Consider the following 15,585-nt stretch of genomic DNA (forward strand, 5'->3'; position numbering starts at 1 on the left):
TATCGTGACCTAAAAGAAGATATACATATAATAGTCACCAGAGGCGCCTGCCGTCCCGGTGGCATTTACCTGATTCCTTCTATTTGCGTCTGTCCATTCCATCCGACCTCAGCTTCAGGAAACGAACGTACCTTCCTACTCCGAGCCGAGTCTCCCACGCTGCCAATAGTAGAAAAAGAGAAGAAGAAGAAAAAGACTTCGCTTTCCTCTTCCCTCTTCGGGTTCATTCGGTTGTCGGTTGTCGAACTCAGATTGCAGATAACCTCAAGCCAAATATCCTCATGGCTTGAGGACTGAATTGCACCTTCATTGCCACCAAACTCGAGCTGGGTTTTGGCCGACGTCGACGACTTCGTACCCTTTACCAGTCCCAGCCCCCCGACCTTTTCTGCCTCGTGGCCAGCCGTCGCCATGCAGCGACACACTGAACACGATGCTGCTGTAATCCAGCAGACAGCCTTTCTTATTCGCACCTCTCTGCCCAACGAATCTGTTGCATCTTCCGCAGATCCCGCTCGTATGGGTGGCCCGATATTTTCTCGTGTGTCCCGTGTCAAAACGGCGACTGGTGAGTCTTGAGCTGTCCTCTCAACATTCATGTCCATGTTGCTAACACGGCCACCAAGTGACTTTCACCGCCATAGAGGCAACGCCGACGCCGACGTTGGCGAGCCTGACAGCATCGTTGCCGTCAACCACATCGACAACCTTTACCACGCTGACGCTCCCAACGGCGATGCAAACGGCCTCGTCGACCCAAGAGACTGCGCTCCTGCCCACGTCGAGCAACTCAACTTCTGAAGCACCCCATGTGTCTATACCGCTCAACACCCTTATTGCCATCATTGCCGGCACTGTCGGCGGCTTCGTGGTTCTTCTCTTCGTCATTGGCATCATCCGTGCTTGTGTACGTCGGAAACGGGCCATTTACGATGAGGCCCACAGCACTGGTGGCATTCCAGAGAAAGCATGTCGCGGCGAGCGGCATGATGAGAATAGTGCCAATGACAGCACTCTGCAACACCCGTTGAGTACGGCTCCATGGCCCGACATGACTCACCTCTCCTCCGAGCCAAGCGTGTCATCGACTGCCGATTTCCGCTGCCTACCCGTTTTGTACGACACGCACCCAAGACGTATCATCGCAGAGCTTCCAGCCGAGCCTTATTTCGGACACGCACGACATGGTTTTACTGGATGATCAATCTGGAACAGTAACAAGAGAGAAAATGTGGCCGATATGGCAGCATGGCAAAGGTCGAGAGAATAGGAATAAAGAATGGAACTCTGGATTCACCTGAACCGTCAATTCGCAGACTCGTGGTCGCCTTGTGTAAGTCTGTCTCACGGAGGTACTGATTCGATGAGACCATCTGCCAGCTGAATGACTTTGCGGCTTAGTTTATCGTCTGGCTGTTTCCAGGAAGCGTGGGAATTTGACGTCGATAGCCCATGGGGAGGAGGAAGCGGTCAGTGGTCGAATCGGACAGATACCGACGGTGGCGGGTGAAGGACCGACGGGAATAAACGGTCATAAATATGAAGCTGCCGCGCCGTCCCCATGTCTCACCCATGACCGAGCATGAATCGTATGGGCAGCACTGGATATGTTCACCGTGCTGGGCATCGTGGCATCGTAGGTACGTACATGTTTCGTCTTTCAGCGGCCTTGCTACGCTGTACGTCGTACAGTAGACTAAATCCTCTATGCATGATGCATCACCTATCCACGTCAAGATTAGCGGACAGCCGGGTTCCCCAAGATGACGCTGCTGCAAGCGACCGTCTGGGCCCACCCCGGGAATAGGATGGGAACGAAAAAGCACGCACGCCACGCCGGCTCAACCCCAGATGGGACGGCTCAGGTGGGATGAGCTAAACCAGCTCGAACCAAGAAGGGCACAGAGAAAAGCGGGGGTCCGGACGATTCAGGTACTCGACTTTGCCAAACGAGAGAGCTCTCTTGTTCACAGCCATTCGTCCATGCGACCACCCCCAGATGACCCCATCTCTTGGCGACTTCGGGCCCATTAACAAACCCGCCTTTTCCACTCCCATGGTTTCGGCGTTTCCCTGGCCCCGAGTCCTCAGTCAGTAGGCTCACAGTTCAATATCCTTGGCCAACTACACCGTACGGATCATGGGGCTGCCAGTGATCCGCGTGTGTGCCCACGCTTGTGATTTACTGCTTTAGCAGGATGTAGAGAATTGTTTGCCTTTCCCAAGTCTCATTCCAGTATGGTCCGCCGGGACAACACATCATGTTGAATTCATCCCGCTAACCGCACGCGCAGGTTCGCGGGTGTCATCCGCGGGGGGGATCGTACATGGTAGATCAACATGAACCCCTCCTCTGCGTGCGTGTCCGGCACAGTGGACCAGAAAAGTTTTTTCTTTCTTTTCTTTCCGAAGTAATTACGCACTAGGACATAGCGGCCTTCCTCCCGCCTCTAGCAACCTTCCATCGAGTACATTGCGTCTCAGTCCATACCCATCCCGACCCTGACCGCCAGGACCATGGCTTACCAGGGCACAGCCTCTGCAACTGCAACTGCAAGGGTGCATGTCGTTATCCCCGGTGACATATCCGGCCTTATAAGTGCGGATTTGTACTCACACTAACCATAGGCAACTGACATAATATCCTGCAACTCCCTCGATGCCAACTGCGAACTGGACGAACGCACTCCTTTTGTCGGCTCCCTACGTCTCATAGTTATTTTTCGCGAGCCCCCCTGTGGAGTAGGTCATGGATTTTGCATCGATCACTATTCGCAACTGGCCTACAGGTTTCTTCTGAGGCAACGAACGCCCTCGACAGTGCCGTAGCACCCCTCGTATATTGACAATGACGAACACGGCCCAGGATATCGAGAAGACGCCCCGGGGTTCTAGGGCAGCCGGCAGTTTCTTGGATCCCCACGGACCCCCTCACCTGGCCAGAAACGGTCCCGTCCTCGACAGCACTACAGAAATCATATATCGATACCTGACTTTTGACACCCTTCTACCCGAGCCGGCAGACAGTCTCTTTCCTCAGTCAAACGAGTCAGAACCAACAGCACCGGATCTCACCCGCTACATCTCCCCTCTGCAATGGCCTCATCCACGCAAGTACTTGATGCTGGCGCTCTCGTGTATCGCAACTTTTCTCACTGCGTACACTGCTGGCTCATACTCGCCACCAACTTCCATCATGGCCCACGATCTTGACACTACCCAGCTCTCCGTTTTGGTAGGGATTACAACCTTCTGCATCGGTTTTGCTCTCTCGCCCATGGTGCTGGCCCCTCTATCGGAAATCTATGGCAGATATCCAGTGTTCGTCGTTTCTGGGGTGGTGTATGTCGTCTTTCAGGCTGTCTGCTCCGTCGCACCAAACCTTACTGCGATGCTCATTGCACGGTTTCTCGTTGGTGTGGGCGGCTCCGTCTTCAGCTCTGTCATTGGCGGTGTCATCGCAGATCTGTGGTCAAAGGAGCAAAGGAACACACCAATGGCACTCTTCAGCGGTGCAGTGCTCGCAGGCACAGGAGCCGGACCATTAGTTGCCTCCCTAATGGTGAAAAGGGTAGGATCCGTGGATGAGACATTGGCATGGAAGTGGATATTCTGGCACCAAGTTATTGTTGACACTGTCCTTGTCATTGCTCTCGCTGTCCTGTTTAAGGAGAGTCGAGCTTCTGTGGTTCTATCGAGGAAAGCGGGAGTTCTGAACGCATGGTATCAGCAAAGGGAGGACTCGGGCTACTACGGCGTATTGCTGGACGACCCAACGGGCAGCGGTGACACAGATAACGCATCAGATTCTGGGGATACCCAGGCGTGCTCTTGCTCCGGACCTGAAAAGTCATCTGCAACATGCTTATCGAGTCGGCGATGCTCTGGCCAATTGACGCCACAAAGGCTGCGTTGGCTGGTAAAGGAAGACGAGGAACGAGCATCCCTGGCCAAGTTGGTGTCTGTTTCCATTTCTCGGCCTTTTCACCTGCTGTTCACGGAGCCAGTTGTCTTTTTCTTCTCGCTCTGGTGTGCTTTTGCCTGGGCCGTCCTTTACTGCACATTTGGGAGCATACCTTTGGCCTTGTCAAGAACGAGAAACATGGACATCGAGCAGTCGGGGTACTTCTTCATTTCCATGATTGTGGGCTCAGTCGTTGCCACCATCGTTGGTGTTCTCCAGGACGAGCTACTGAAGCTGCCTCAATGGCGGGCTGAAACCCCCGTTGATGACAAGACGTCCCGGTTTTGGCTCTTCATGCGGCGCCGGTTTCCTGCCGAGGCCCCTGAATCACGCCTTTACTTCACTTGCATCACGGCCACGTTGCTTCCTGTTGGTCTGTTTCTCTTCGGGTTCACAGCCAGCCAAGAGTACCACTGGGTTGCTCCCGCTTTCGGAATCGGACTTGCGACTTGGGGAATATACTCGGTATACTTGGCCACCTTCAACTACTTCGCCGACATATACCACAAGTATGCATCATCGGCGCTGGCTGCTCAGTCCTGTTGTCGAAACATCCTCGGCGGCGTCTTCCCACTCGTCACTGGGGCCCTGTTTCGTAACCTGGGGGAGGAACGTGCCGGTTCGTTGTTGGGTGCCATTGCGACTGGCTTGACTGTAATTCCGTGGGCGCTGGTTTTCTTTGGCGAAAAAATCCGGGCCAAGAGCAAGTTTGCCATAGTGAGTTGAACGGAGTCTCTTTTTCTATGTTCGACGGTGTCATGCTAATCATGAGATAGACGCTGGAACCCTAGAGATGAGTTCGGTTAAAGGGGCCTTCCTACCTTGACGCCGTCGCCATCTTCTGACGTCGCCCATCCTACAAGCCTTGTTACTTGCTATTTGGCCAGTGGCCAAACCAATGGATTAGGGGTTACCTCAGCGTATGCATTACCATTGTCTAGTGGGAGTCGGCCATCGGCTCCAACCCACTCATGTCTTTTGGAGGTTGGGAAGAGGGGCAGAAACGGAAGACGAAAGGGGCAATGTTCAAACTAGGAAAGCGCCTTATCATTTAAGATACCCAACAAACTGTTTGTATTCTTGTTCGTGTTGGTCGTGGCATGATCACTATTCAAAAACAGCCTGGACCCCCTGAACTCCAAAAGTATACACACACTGTGACTACTGCTCGACTTCGCCCTAATGCCGGGGAGAAAACGGGCGAGCATTTGCAACAAAAACGATGATCTTTGATTTCGTGTGCGACATCAGATATTCTGAATGATTAGGACATGTATATACAAACTTATATATATTGGCATGATGAACTTGCACCTCTTCGGGCTTTTCATACGTTCTCACCGCTCACCATCCTTTGGCATACCATCCCTATCAACCATGTCCAGGTTCATACTAGTCATAACTCGTGTTCCCGCCTGATGATTTAGTACAGTTCGGCTTGCCCACTCAGCCAAGCTCACCAGGAACTTGGCATATTCTCAGATGTTTCGTCCACACCTTCAATGTATACATCGCCATCGGCACCAACCTCGGCCCACAGGGTCACGAGCGACCACAGCGTTTGCCGAGTGAACTGTGGTCTTCGAAGCCCTATCTATACTTATCACCAAGCGTGATACGTCACCCACCCTAAACATTTTGAGCCCCTTGCAGGAGTCCGACAACTAGGACCTGCCTCGTGCCTTAAAGCTCAGGGTGTCATGAACTCGTCAATGTTTACCCGCTCAAAGAAGCTGATGTGCCCAAATCCGACCCAATACTGGGCCAGTCGATCATGAGAAATAAGCATGAGCTGGGACTCAATGTACTTGTCTAAAATGCGTTGTCAATTAGTGAGGTTGGAACATTTTTGGTGCCAAAGACAGGGGTGACAAACCATCGAGGAAACCCGTCCCAGCCACATGCCCTTTGCTTCTGACAACCCGCGTGCCCTGGAACGGTGGCTCCTGAGCGAGCCCGACGAAGCCAGCCTCACCCAGGTCGTCTGCAACAAACGTGTATTCTCCTCGTGGTACGTTTGGATCCCCCGTAAGCTTGATCGCTTCTAAGCGGCCTCGATGTACCCTCGCGTCGGTACGTCGCTGTGCCCATCCGTCCTCGGATTCCTCGGCACCGCGCACCAGGCCGAGTTCTTCGTCAGAGACTTCCTCGTCATCAGGCTGGTTGATCAGCAGGAATTCGCACCCATGTCCGCTGTAGTCGCCGACCCAGATCCCGCGCCACGGCTTGAGGGGGGTCGGCGTATACACGACAGGATCGAGTGTCGAGTAAGTGACCACTTCTTCGCCAATGTGCACGCCGGGAACACCACGCCCTCCCATTACCCCTATGTTTATGTTCGCATGGATAGCCTGTATCAGACCGGCATGGCCCGGCCCAAGAAACAGTCCCGCCGTCGGGGCACCCGCCATCTCCATCCACTGCCGGATGCGGAACGCCTGGTCCGAGGCCTCGGATCGTCTCGTCGGCAAATCAGCCGGAGAAAGGTCGTCGCCGTCCAGCCCCGACGCAGCACCGGCCACGCGGTGACGGGCCGGGATAGAAGGGGGAGGCCACACGTTACCGTATGGGAACGGCGCCTCCATTCTCGAGGTGGCCGTGGTAAAATCTAGTGGGCGGGCCATCAAAAAGTTGCTAAACATGGCATCGGAGCGGTCGTCAATCACCATCGGTACCTCGGGAACGAACTGGTTTCCTAATATGCCAGAGGAGTTTGCGTCATCCTCACGGTTACGGGCGTGAAACTGCAACACCGGCTTGTCCAGATGTAACTTGACCCGCGGCTCAAAGGCGTGAATTATCACGCTATTGTCAGCAGGCCAGTGTTGGTATGTGGTGCGATTGCTGATGGCCAACAGCTGGTATCCTTCAATGCAGCCTCTCCGCTGGTCGTACCTGACAATGATCATTTTGCCCATGAGGTCGCGGTCGCAGAACCAGATCTTGTACTTGGGCAGAAACCATCTCGGGTCATGTGCGGCGTATAACTCGCGATACGTGCGACAAGGGTAGGGCGTCTCGAGTTTCGTACCAGGAACATTGGCTTGCACTCTCTGGTACCAGTGGACATCGGAGGTGGCGTGGGCATGAAGGCTACGGCACGAGGCGGATGCAATAGCTAGATCGCAAGGGGGGAGGTAGGCGAGAATCGCATCTATGAGCTCGGATGGAAGCGAGAGCAGGCGGCATCCGCTGGTCGTCGGAGGCAAAGACGGCATTTCTAGCACGAAAGAAAGTACGGGTCAGACAGGATCCCAAGTGGGTGAAGAGGTGGAGACTGACGTACCGGCCGATACAGCGGCTTCAAATGTAAGAGGAAGGGGATAGTAGTCATGCTGAGAGGATCCAATTATTTTGCGGCGATCGGTTGCATCGCTGCGCAAGCCCTCGTCGGAGACATAGGGTAGTATGTAGAGGTTCTCCTCGACCTCGGGGTCGATGCCGCCGTAATTGCTACTCGCGTTGGAGACAGTATCGTGGGCGGGGTCGCTCGACTCGGCGGTTGAAGAGGAGGGCGAAGGGGGACTCGAAGCCATCCTGCAAGGCGCGGCCATGCCTCTGCAGAGACCAGAGTTTGTATTTGTAGGATGTCAACGGGGTTTGCTGTGGAGTGGACGGTATTCGGGCAGGGTAGAGGCAGCTATGGTGCAATTGTCGGCTCGCTATTCGGGTATATGGTTCTCTATGGATGACAATGACTCGAGTCGATCCGAAGTGCCGGTCGATTGTCGGTTGGTTGTTACATTCAAGGGCTGGCGTCCGGTTATGGAGGTTATGGAGGTCATGGAGGTCATGGAGGTTGAGGGCGGCCCAGGGTGACGCACAGCCGAGTCGCCAGTGCCAGCGATGTTGGGGTCATAACTCCAGGTCTAGTCTCCACGTCTCCGACGAGCTGGGTGGAGGAGGGGGGTGTGTGGTTTTGGTCGCAGCGGCGGACGGGCCAGAAGCTCCTCCCTGCAACCCCGGTTACGGCGCAAAGCTAGCCCAGGGTCAGGGACAGCAGCGAAGACAGCAGTGACAGCAGCGGCGGCAGCGGCAGCCGAAATGGGGTGTCGGTGGTGAGACAAGACTTGGACGAAGGTGCTACTAGCCACCAACCAGAGACAGTCGCGTGCCAGAGGATGAATCCAGATTCTAGCCTGTGCAGCGTGTGGGCGTGGGATGGACTAGGGATGTCGAGGAGACGTTGCGGTAAAGTTGGCCAGGCCGGGTAAGGGGCAGGCGGATGTGGTACCAAAGCAGACAAAGGTCCTTGGCCCAAGCAACGTAAGGCAAGGCAAGGCAAGGCAAGGCAAGGTATGCCTCCGTCGTCGGGCCACGATTAATCTAATGCAGTGCCAATCGATGGCTGGGATAGGACAGGGGTGACATGAACGGGATCTGATATTCGGAAGGGGAAGGCTGCTCGTCCAGGAAGTTTGACATGTAGCGAGACCATGGAGATGGGTTTCCAAGAATAGATGGTCGCGGATATTCCTGTGTCTGCCATGCCGGCGTGCAGGCTCAAGGCAAGGCGAACGCACAGTGTTACACGGCACAGCACTTTAGCTCATGCAGGTGTCTTGCAAAGGTCCTCGAGAGAGGCCATGCAGCTGTGCCGCAGTAGAAGGAGAAGAGCTGGGCGCATGAGAGCTAGCTAAACACTATGTATGTAGAGCTGCATCATCACGTCGCGTCCGTCCTAATCCTTGCAAGGGCAGCACGCACGGTCCGGGGCCAGCAAAAAAAGGTACCGAGGACCGGAAGCGGATTGCGGGGAGTCGGCTGACTAACAGAGAAAGGGTCGCTTATCGGACAAGAAGACAAAGGTGCTAACGCCCGATAGACGCGAGGCCATGGCGCCCAGACTCGAGCACAATAACGCCATCGCTTGCACTCACTCAGTCTTGCTTCTTCTGGGTGGGCAAGATAAGGAAGGCAGGCACCTTGGAAGACACTTGCAGGCAGGCATGCATCAGAGCAATGCGATTTAGTGTGCACGGAGTAACTTGCCGAACCCTCAAGCTTGGGCGCCATCATACAGACCCCCAGGCCCTCCGACCCCGATCAAACGCTGGCAGCCAATACATCACATTGGCCAAGACCATCATGCGCTTCTCTCTCATCACAATTCCCAGGACTCGACCAGGACCTAGCTGACCTCGCTAGAATCCACACAGCTTCAAAAGGTCCCAGCCAAGGCTGTTGGAAGGGAACCTTTGCGGCGGATGAGCGAGGTGCATTTATTGGCCTTGGTTGGCTTTGGCATTGTATTGGGTCCCGGTGTGTTGCAGGCCGTTCGTTTGTTGTGCAAGGGGGGGCTGGAGATCCTGATACGTGGATATTGGCATTCATGTATACATGCCAAGGCTTAAGATGGTATGCTTCTAAGGCATATATTTCCCAATGCAGCTTACGAACCCGCCTACCCGATTAGGTAGGCAGTCCCTCCATGCCTCCCCTCCTTCCTCTTCTTCCACTTCCCTCTCCTTGTCTCGACGAGCATCTCCATTCAACTCGAGCCATCTATCCCCTGGCTCTCACCCAAAAGGCAGCAAAGAACGGAGCCGCCGAAGGGTGCATTCTCCGCCGTGCTCGCTTGGAAGCCAGCTTGTCCTCCCCCCGGAGAAAGCACTCGTCCGTTGCTGTCTCGCTTCCCCGACACCGCTTTGGAGCAAGGAGTCGATACATGCCATTCACCACACTACCTGGCTCCAAGGAACATGTTGAATTGGTCAAAAGCGCCGGCGCCGCCAACTCAATAATTATCCTGTACATCCCCCGGCTATTCGCTCGGAGCACTGCCGGTGCTCGCTCCAGTTCCCACTTCACCGTCAATCCGCCCGACGTCTCCTTCCTACTTGGTAATAGCTTCCCTCCGCCATTGGAAGGCTGTCCTGACCACCAACACAACCCAACCCAAGCCAACCCAGACCTCACCTCACCTCACCTCATTCATTGCCCCGGAGCGCCCAAAGACGACATCGAGCACTCGGCGAGGGCGACCTAGCCCATCATACAACCGCCGCGCCATTGATTTCCCTGTTGGGTCTGCGTGTGGCCATGGCTTCCTTGATCCCTCTCATCAACGACTTGCTGCCCATGATCGTTTCCTCCCCGGTGTTCGTCACAAAAGCAAACACCCTCGGCGCCCCCGATGCAACTCTACAACCGGGTCCCGCCAACGAGGCGAATGCCGTTGTCAGCAAAAGCGATAAGCTCTGCGCATCGGGTAAGTCCAGTTCGGCCCATCGTGTCTTTCCCCCTGCCTCTGCGTGACATGTTCTAGCATCCGCTACTGTGGGCCAGCTACCAGCTTGCCAGCCACAGCGTTACAGCCGCAAAACGCTTCCGTGGGGACTTCGTTTGAGTTGATCGTCGTGGTGCTGCTGACCTGCTTATTCCCTTGTCCGCTACTCCTGGTGTGCGCGCCCTGTGTAACCGTTTTAAGCAGTCATCACTCTGAAGGCGCATGCGACATCGGCTATCCGCCATCACGGCGAGCAAGGTCAGGATAGTCCCTCCCCCGTTTCCCCCTTCTTCTTCCACGTTGGCCCAACCTTTCACCGCACCGCACCAGCGATGGGGTCTCTAATGCGTGCCAAGATACCATCATCTACATGGCTTCCGGAGCCGGCCTCCTCCTTGTTAGTCCCGGTGCAGGACAGGAGGTAAAGCGACATGAGATGTCGACGGGTGATTTTGCCTTCATCCCGGCCTGGACGGAGCACCAACTGCTCAATGAGTCGGACCAAGATACCGTGTGGGTCATTACTCGCAGCGGTTCCCAGCCAGTGGTGGTAGGCTTGACGGATTGGGGAGGTGACCGGGCAGAGTAACCATAACGCCATTACAGGTAGAGTTGGACCGCAACTGTTGCCGACTGGCTGGTGTCGACCCCCCGCAGCATGGCCATGTGACAAACAATGGGAATTTTAGGCTCAAAAGTCACCTGCTCAGAAAGGTCGGAAATTCAGCTATGAATGATTCTGCACATGCCCATAATACCCGCCAAATATAAAAATCACGCTTCACAATAGCCCTGTATGACGGCCACGATGCGCGCCCTACCCCGTTCAGAGTCGAATACCTGGGCATGGTCCTTGTCCGGGAACCAGAGTAGGTCGATGCCTGACTTGACCGAACGGTGACTCTCGGACTCGACGCCTCGGATGGGTCCTGCAAGTGGTCCGGCAACGTTACGCCGACCTTGTTCGTCCTGTAACGATGCGGCGTGGTCCGTCCGGTCCCCCTCGGCCAAATACCTGGCGACAGCATGGGTGTCGACTATCAAATCCAGCCCCGCCAAGCAAACAGTAACTTGCCGCTCTCCGGTCCGCTCATCGCTGGCGGATTCTGATGCTGCCCTGCGCCCGACCAGCTCGTCGGCCCAGATGGCGTTTTCCCTCCAGAAGAAGTATCTACCGAGGCAATGAGCAACTCCGGGATCTGTGCTTGCAAAATACCACAGTTGCCATTCATTAGCGGTCGTGGGCAGACGCCTCGTAAAGTTATAGGCAACGTCGGGCAAATGCAGCAATATGCTCACGGGGTCAATGAGCACCGCGCGCGGGATCCTCGCTTGTAGCTCCGGGCATCGCATAGCGTGGGTCGACAAGACCGACCCGTACGAGTGGGACACGAGGGTGAACTTGTCCCATGCATGGTGGTCCAGTATCTCTTTGAACTGTCGAAGAAAAACCTCCTTGCCAAGCGGCGGATCCGTTAGCCGGAAGCAGACGGGCAAGATCTCAAGGGCAATAACCCCGGTTTGGCCTTTGCCATTTCCCCGTGCAATCTCGGCGAGGAAGCGGACGTAGGGCCACAAGCCAATGCCTATACCGTGGCAGAAAACTACGGGCAGTCCGTCTGACTGATGAGGACGGTGCCAGTAACTCAGGTTTCCTGCCGAGGAACGGCGGCTGGCAAAGATTTGTTGCATCCGCGGCGGGAAGATGGCCTTTTCCCGCGACTGCGCGTAGTATTGGAAGCCGTTAAGGAGGAGTAGGACGTGTGTGGCGTGGTCCAGAAGGGCCATAATGGCGTACCACCAGACAGTGCGGTATCTCGGTTCTACAGAATCGATGGTGAGTCGCAGACATTTGGCCGGGCCACGACCCGGCTTGAACGAGGCGCCCAGCTGGCTTTCGACGTGAGCAATGTATTGATCCACTTCGGCATCGTAGTCCTCGCCGGCGCGCAGACCATGGTTCTTGCCATCGGTCCTCTCCTCCACGTCGAAGAACGCCCAGAGCAGAAAATCTCGAACATTTTCGCGACGTATATCAGACATCTCGGCGCCCAAGAACCACATACGGATATAGTACTCGTAGTTTGGGACTGTACCCATGCATCGGTCAAAGAGAGCCCGACGTTCAGCCGGGGAAGACAAGGGGGGGTGCTCGGCCGGCTCTTTCAGGCGCTTGGTGTAGGGCAACCAAATGAACAAGATGTACAACAACTCGATTGACATGAGACCAACGAAGATGCGAGCGATGGTTTTCCATTGGGCTGTCGACTGGGTGTAGGTTGCACCCAGGAGGCAGGTGGCGAGGGCCAAGACATACGGGATGATCGGGTATTGTAGTGGGATTATGCAGGCGCGAATGAACACATACTCGTGGAATGTGCGGCCCAGCATTGTGAATTAGTGTGGTGGTTTCGGTGTCGATGTCGATGCTGGTGTTGGTTTTGGTGTTGTTGTTGACAAAAACGACCAGGAGTTGCGATATAAGTGCAGGAGAGGGAGGAGGAAAGGAAGGAAGAAAGAAAGAGAAAACGACTGGAGGAGGCAAGCAAACGTGCTGGATCAATACTTTGCTGGTTTGGTTGTGTCATCTATTTGAAGAAGACGAGCAGTGGAAGCAATGGCTGTCGCATTGCAATAATAACGGCAATGGACGGGTTTTTTTTTTGTACGTTTGGATGATTCTTATCAGCTCAGGTCCTGAAGGAATCGTCGCGTCCAATGTTGGTGAGCTTTCATGTGATTTGTTGAGGATGGTAGTCTGAATCCAATCTAGGATGTGGACGGGGGTAATAGTACTACAAGGTACGTCAGGTAGGGAGGGAACAGCGTGGGTTGGATGACGAAACAAATTGTAAACCGCCTCTCGCCACGGGCCCCTCTTCTTCTCTGCTGGGTACCTCGAGGCTATCCACCAAGAAGCGAAGAATTTTGGATATAGCTTAGACAAAAACTATGAAGAGAGACATGACCAAAAAGAATAATAAAGTCGCCGGATGTATCTCGAAGACGCGCGGAAAAGCTGGTGGGAATAAACAACCAAGCATGTGGTCTGTTGCGACTCCGGGGCCTGCTCCGTCACACTCTATTGGGCACCTTATTGAAGCAACTAACCTACCCGGCTGCGGAGTGCGGTGCCGATTGGGCCTAGATCTATCTCAGTCGCTAATCCGTCTTTGACGTTGAATCGACCCATCTCCTCAACGCCAAAAGCATCTGACATTGGATCGGACTTACGTGGTCCAGGATGCACAATGCACCTCAACTCGTCATGCCTCGGGTCCTGTCCAAGGTCGTACCAAGACTTCAGACGACGTAGCATACCAGCCTCATCTTCACATGAAAAAGACGCACCCATGCCCCGTTCCTGTCGTCTGGGATTGTTCTACGTGCATCCCCAACCAACCTCGCCGCCGTCCCCGACACTGGATAACGCTTTTCCTGGTTGTTTCAACGCCATTCGTGGCTGTTTCTGACTGGCCGCCAGCCATCACGTACTTTAGATACTACATGCGATGAACAGGGATCCAATTGTAACTATGTAATTCTGCCTTGGTTCGGGCATGGACTACCGGACACTCCCACTTCATCACCCGTGTCTCTCCGCTGCTCCCACCGAGCTGTTGCCGGCTGCTCCGTCGACTTGCATAGAAACACATCATTCAAGCAAGAGTGGGCGCTGTCCAAGTGGCGTAGTCCCGGACGTTGACATTGACGGTACTGCGCTCAGTGATGGACGGCTTGGTTCCTGAGTTGAGGAGGAAGTAGTTGATGTACTGGGTCAGCTCGCCGTTCTGCCCGCTCGGGAATTGACAATGGTTGTGGCCGCCAACCAAAGAGAAGCCCATGTTCTCCGGCACTCCGAGAGCCTGGTAGATGAGCCGCCCAGCCTTCATACATCCCGTCGTCGACACGGGCCCCAACCAGTCAATGTCATTCTCGGCAACATAGAGGCCTCGTGGCGCCACAAGTCCGGCCAGCATGTGGTGGTCGACGGGGATTTGGGAAGACCTTGTGGCCCATGTGTTGAAATTTGGAGAGAACCATACATTCTCCCCGACGATTTGCCCGGACGTCTGGATGTTCTTGCCTTTGCTCTTTTCGCTGTCCGAGATGCGCCAGCAAGCCGCCCCGCCTGAGCCGGACTCCTGGGGAATCGTCAGGGCGATTCTCTTCTCCAGCGCGCCAACGATGAATGCACCCTTGCCGTTTCTCGAGCATCCGGTTACGCCGAGCCTCTTCGTATCAATGCCCGTCTGCGCGGCCCCAAGCTGCTCGAGGCCGTCAATGAGCCTGCCCACGCCCCACGCCCATGCCGTCAGAGCACCAGCGCTGTGCTGTCGGCCAAAGAGGGTGTAAAAGAGACCCTGGCCCCTGCTACTCTGGCCGTTTTGGGCGGCGAACTGGTCGTTGCCAAATGTGATTTGCGCAACGGTGCCGGGGATGGGAATGCTGGCCCCTCCGATTCCTATAATGGCAGGGAACGGGCCGGTGCCGGAGGGCTTCTTGATGGCGGCACTCAGGCTGATGCTCGTGCTTCCCACAGTAACCTTGACGTTCAGGTTTCCGCCAGACAGAGAGGCCTCGACCTTGTCCGGGGGCGGCGGGAAGTCTCCAAGTTCGTACTGCTTCAAGGCATTCTGGATCTCGGTTGCTCGGCATGCCCAGTCATTTTTCGTGATGACCTTGGAGCCGTCGGCGAACGTGAAGGGGTCAGGGAGCTTGGCGTCATTGACGGATGGGATCTGAGTCTTTGCCTTGCTGCAGTCGGCCTGCCGCTCGAAGATGTTTTCGGCGGGCAGGGCCAGAGCAGAGCCAGCGAGAAGTAGCAGTGCTGCACGAAGAGCCATGTTTCTTGCGGTGCCAGGAGTTGTCGTGAATGTGTCAGCGATGAAGGGCGAGCAAGTGAAGCTAATGGGATAAGCCTTGACGAGACCAGCTGCTCATTGAACGAACGAGTACTTGTTTTATATTCACAGTTTTGCCGGAGGGGCAACGGATACCTGTGTCTGGGAGGACACGCTTTGGCGGCTTCCAAACCGGTAGATACGTTTGACATTTTGGATAATCAGAACCCAACGCTGTTGTGGCCTCGAATTAGCCGGCAGTCCAGACATATAGGGCGGAGACGCCTGGGCACGACGCTGGCTGTTTTGTGCCGCGCCGAAGTCAACTGCCGTTCATCTACCCCCGCCGGCTGCTGTGAGGTGATTTCTTTAATATCTCCAGGATAGCCGACGATGTGTCCCAGATTGGGGTGTGCTTTACGAACATGGCGACCCTCATTGCCCGATGCGACATGAAGGGGTTAGCAGACACTTTGTCGAGCAACGATCTGCGCCGGCTGAATAGAAGGCATCCAGGCTGCGCAACGGAAAGAAATCGTCTGGGCGGG

The 15,585-nt window shown here is 55.1% G+C and overlaps 5 protein-coding genes across 5 annotated transcripts; 2 read left to right on the forward strand and 3 right to left on the reverse strand.

Annotated features, from left to right (window-relative positions):
- Positions 1 to 411: 411 nt before the first annotated feature.
- EsH8_VII_000230 (uncharacterized protein) lies at positions 412 to 1,201 on the forward strand (the record flags this gene model as incomplete). The annotated part of the gene is made up of 2 exons (XM_083270363.1): positions 412 to 568; positions 627 to 1,201. The coding sequence occupies 2 exons, from the start codon at positions 412 to 414 to the stop codon at positions 1,199 to 1,201; spliced, it is 732 nt and encodes a 243-aa protein (XP_083127920.1).
- Positions 1,202 to 2,848: 1,647 nt separating this feature from the next.
- EsH8_VII_000231 (major facilitator superfamily domain-containing protein) lies at positions 2,849 to 4,755 on the forward strand (the record flags this gene model as incomplete). Its single annotated transcript, XM_083270364.1, has 2 exons — positions 2,849 to 4,681; positions 4,741 to 4,755. The coding sequence occupies 2 exons, from the start codon at positions 2,849 to 2,851 to the stop codon at positions 4,753 to 4,755; spliced, it is 1,848 nt and encodes a 615-aa protein (XP_083127921.1).
- Positions 4,756 to 5,654: 899 nt separating this feature from the next.
- EsH8_VII_000232 (F-box protein) lies at positions 5,655 to 7,518 on the reverse strand (the record flags this gene model as incomplete). The annotated part of the gene is made up of 3 exons (XM_083270365.1): positions 5,655 to 5,776; positions 5,841 to 7,184; positions 7,251 to 7,518. The coding sequence occupies 3 exons, from the start codon at positions 7,516 to 7,518 to the stop codon at positions 5,655 to 5,657; spliced, it is 1,734 nt and encodes a 577-aa protein (XP_083127922.1).
- A 3,449-nt stretch (positions 7,519 to 10,967) lies between these two features.
- EsH8_VII_000233 (uncharacterized protein) lies at positions 10,968 to 12,584 on the reverse strand (the record flags this gene model as incomplete). Its single annotated transcript, XM_083270366.1, has 1 exon — positions 10,968 to 12,584. The coding sequence occupies one exon, from the start codon at positions 12,582 to 12,584 to the stop codon at positions 10,968 to 10,970; it is 1,617 nt and encodes a 538-aa protein (XP_083127923.1).
- Positions 12,585 to 13,852: 1,268 nt separating this feature from the next.
- On the reverse strand, positions 13,853 to 15,040 carry EsH8_VII_000234 (uncharacterized protein; the record flags this gene model as incomplete). Its single annotated transcript, XM_083270367.1, has 1 exon — positions 13,853 to 15,040. One exon carries the CDS (start codon positions 15,038 to 15,040, stop codon positions 13,853 to 13,855), a length of 1,188 nt encoding a protein of 395 aa, XP_083127924.1.
- Positions 15,041 to 15,585: the final 545 nt, after the last annotated feature.

The sequence above is a fragment of the Colletotrichum jinshuiense genome, chromosome 7 (genome assembly GCF_051148585.1).
Source record: "Colletotrichum jinshuiense chromosome 7, complete sequence".
Taxonomy (NCBI): Eukaryota; Fungi; Ascomycota; class Sordariomycetes; order Glomerellales; family Glomerellaceae; genus Colletotrichum; species Colletotrichum jinshuiense.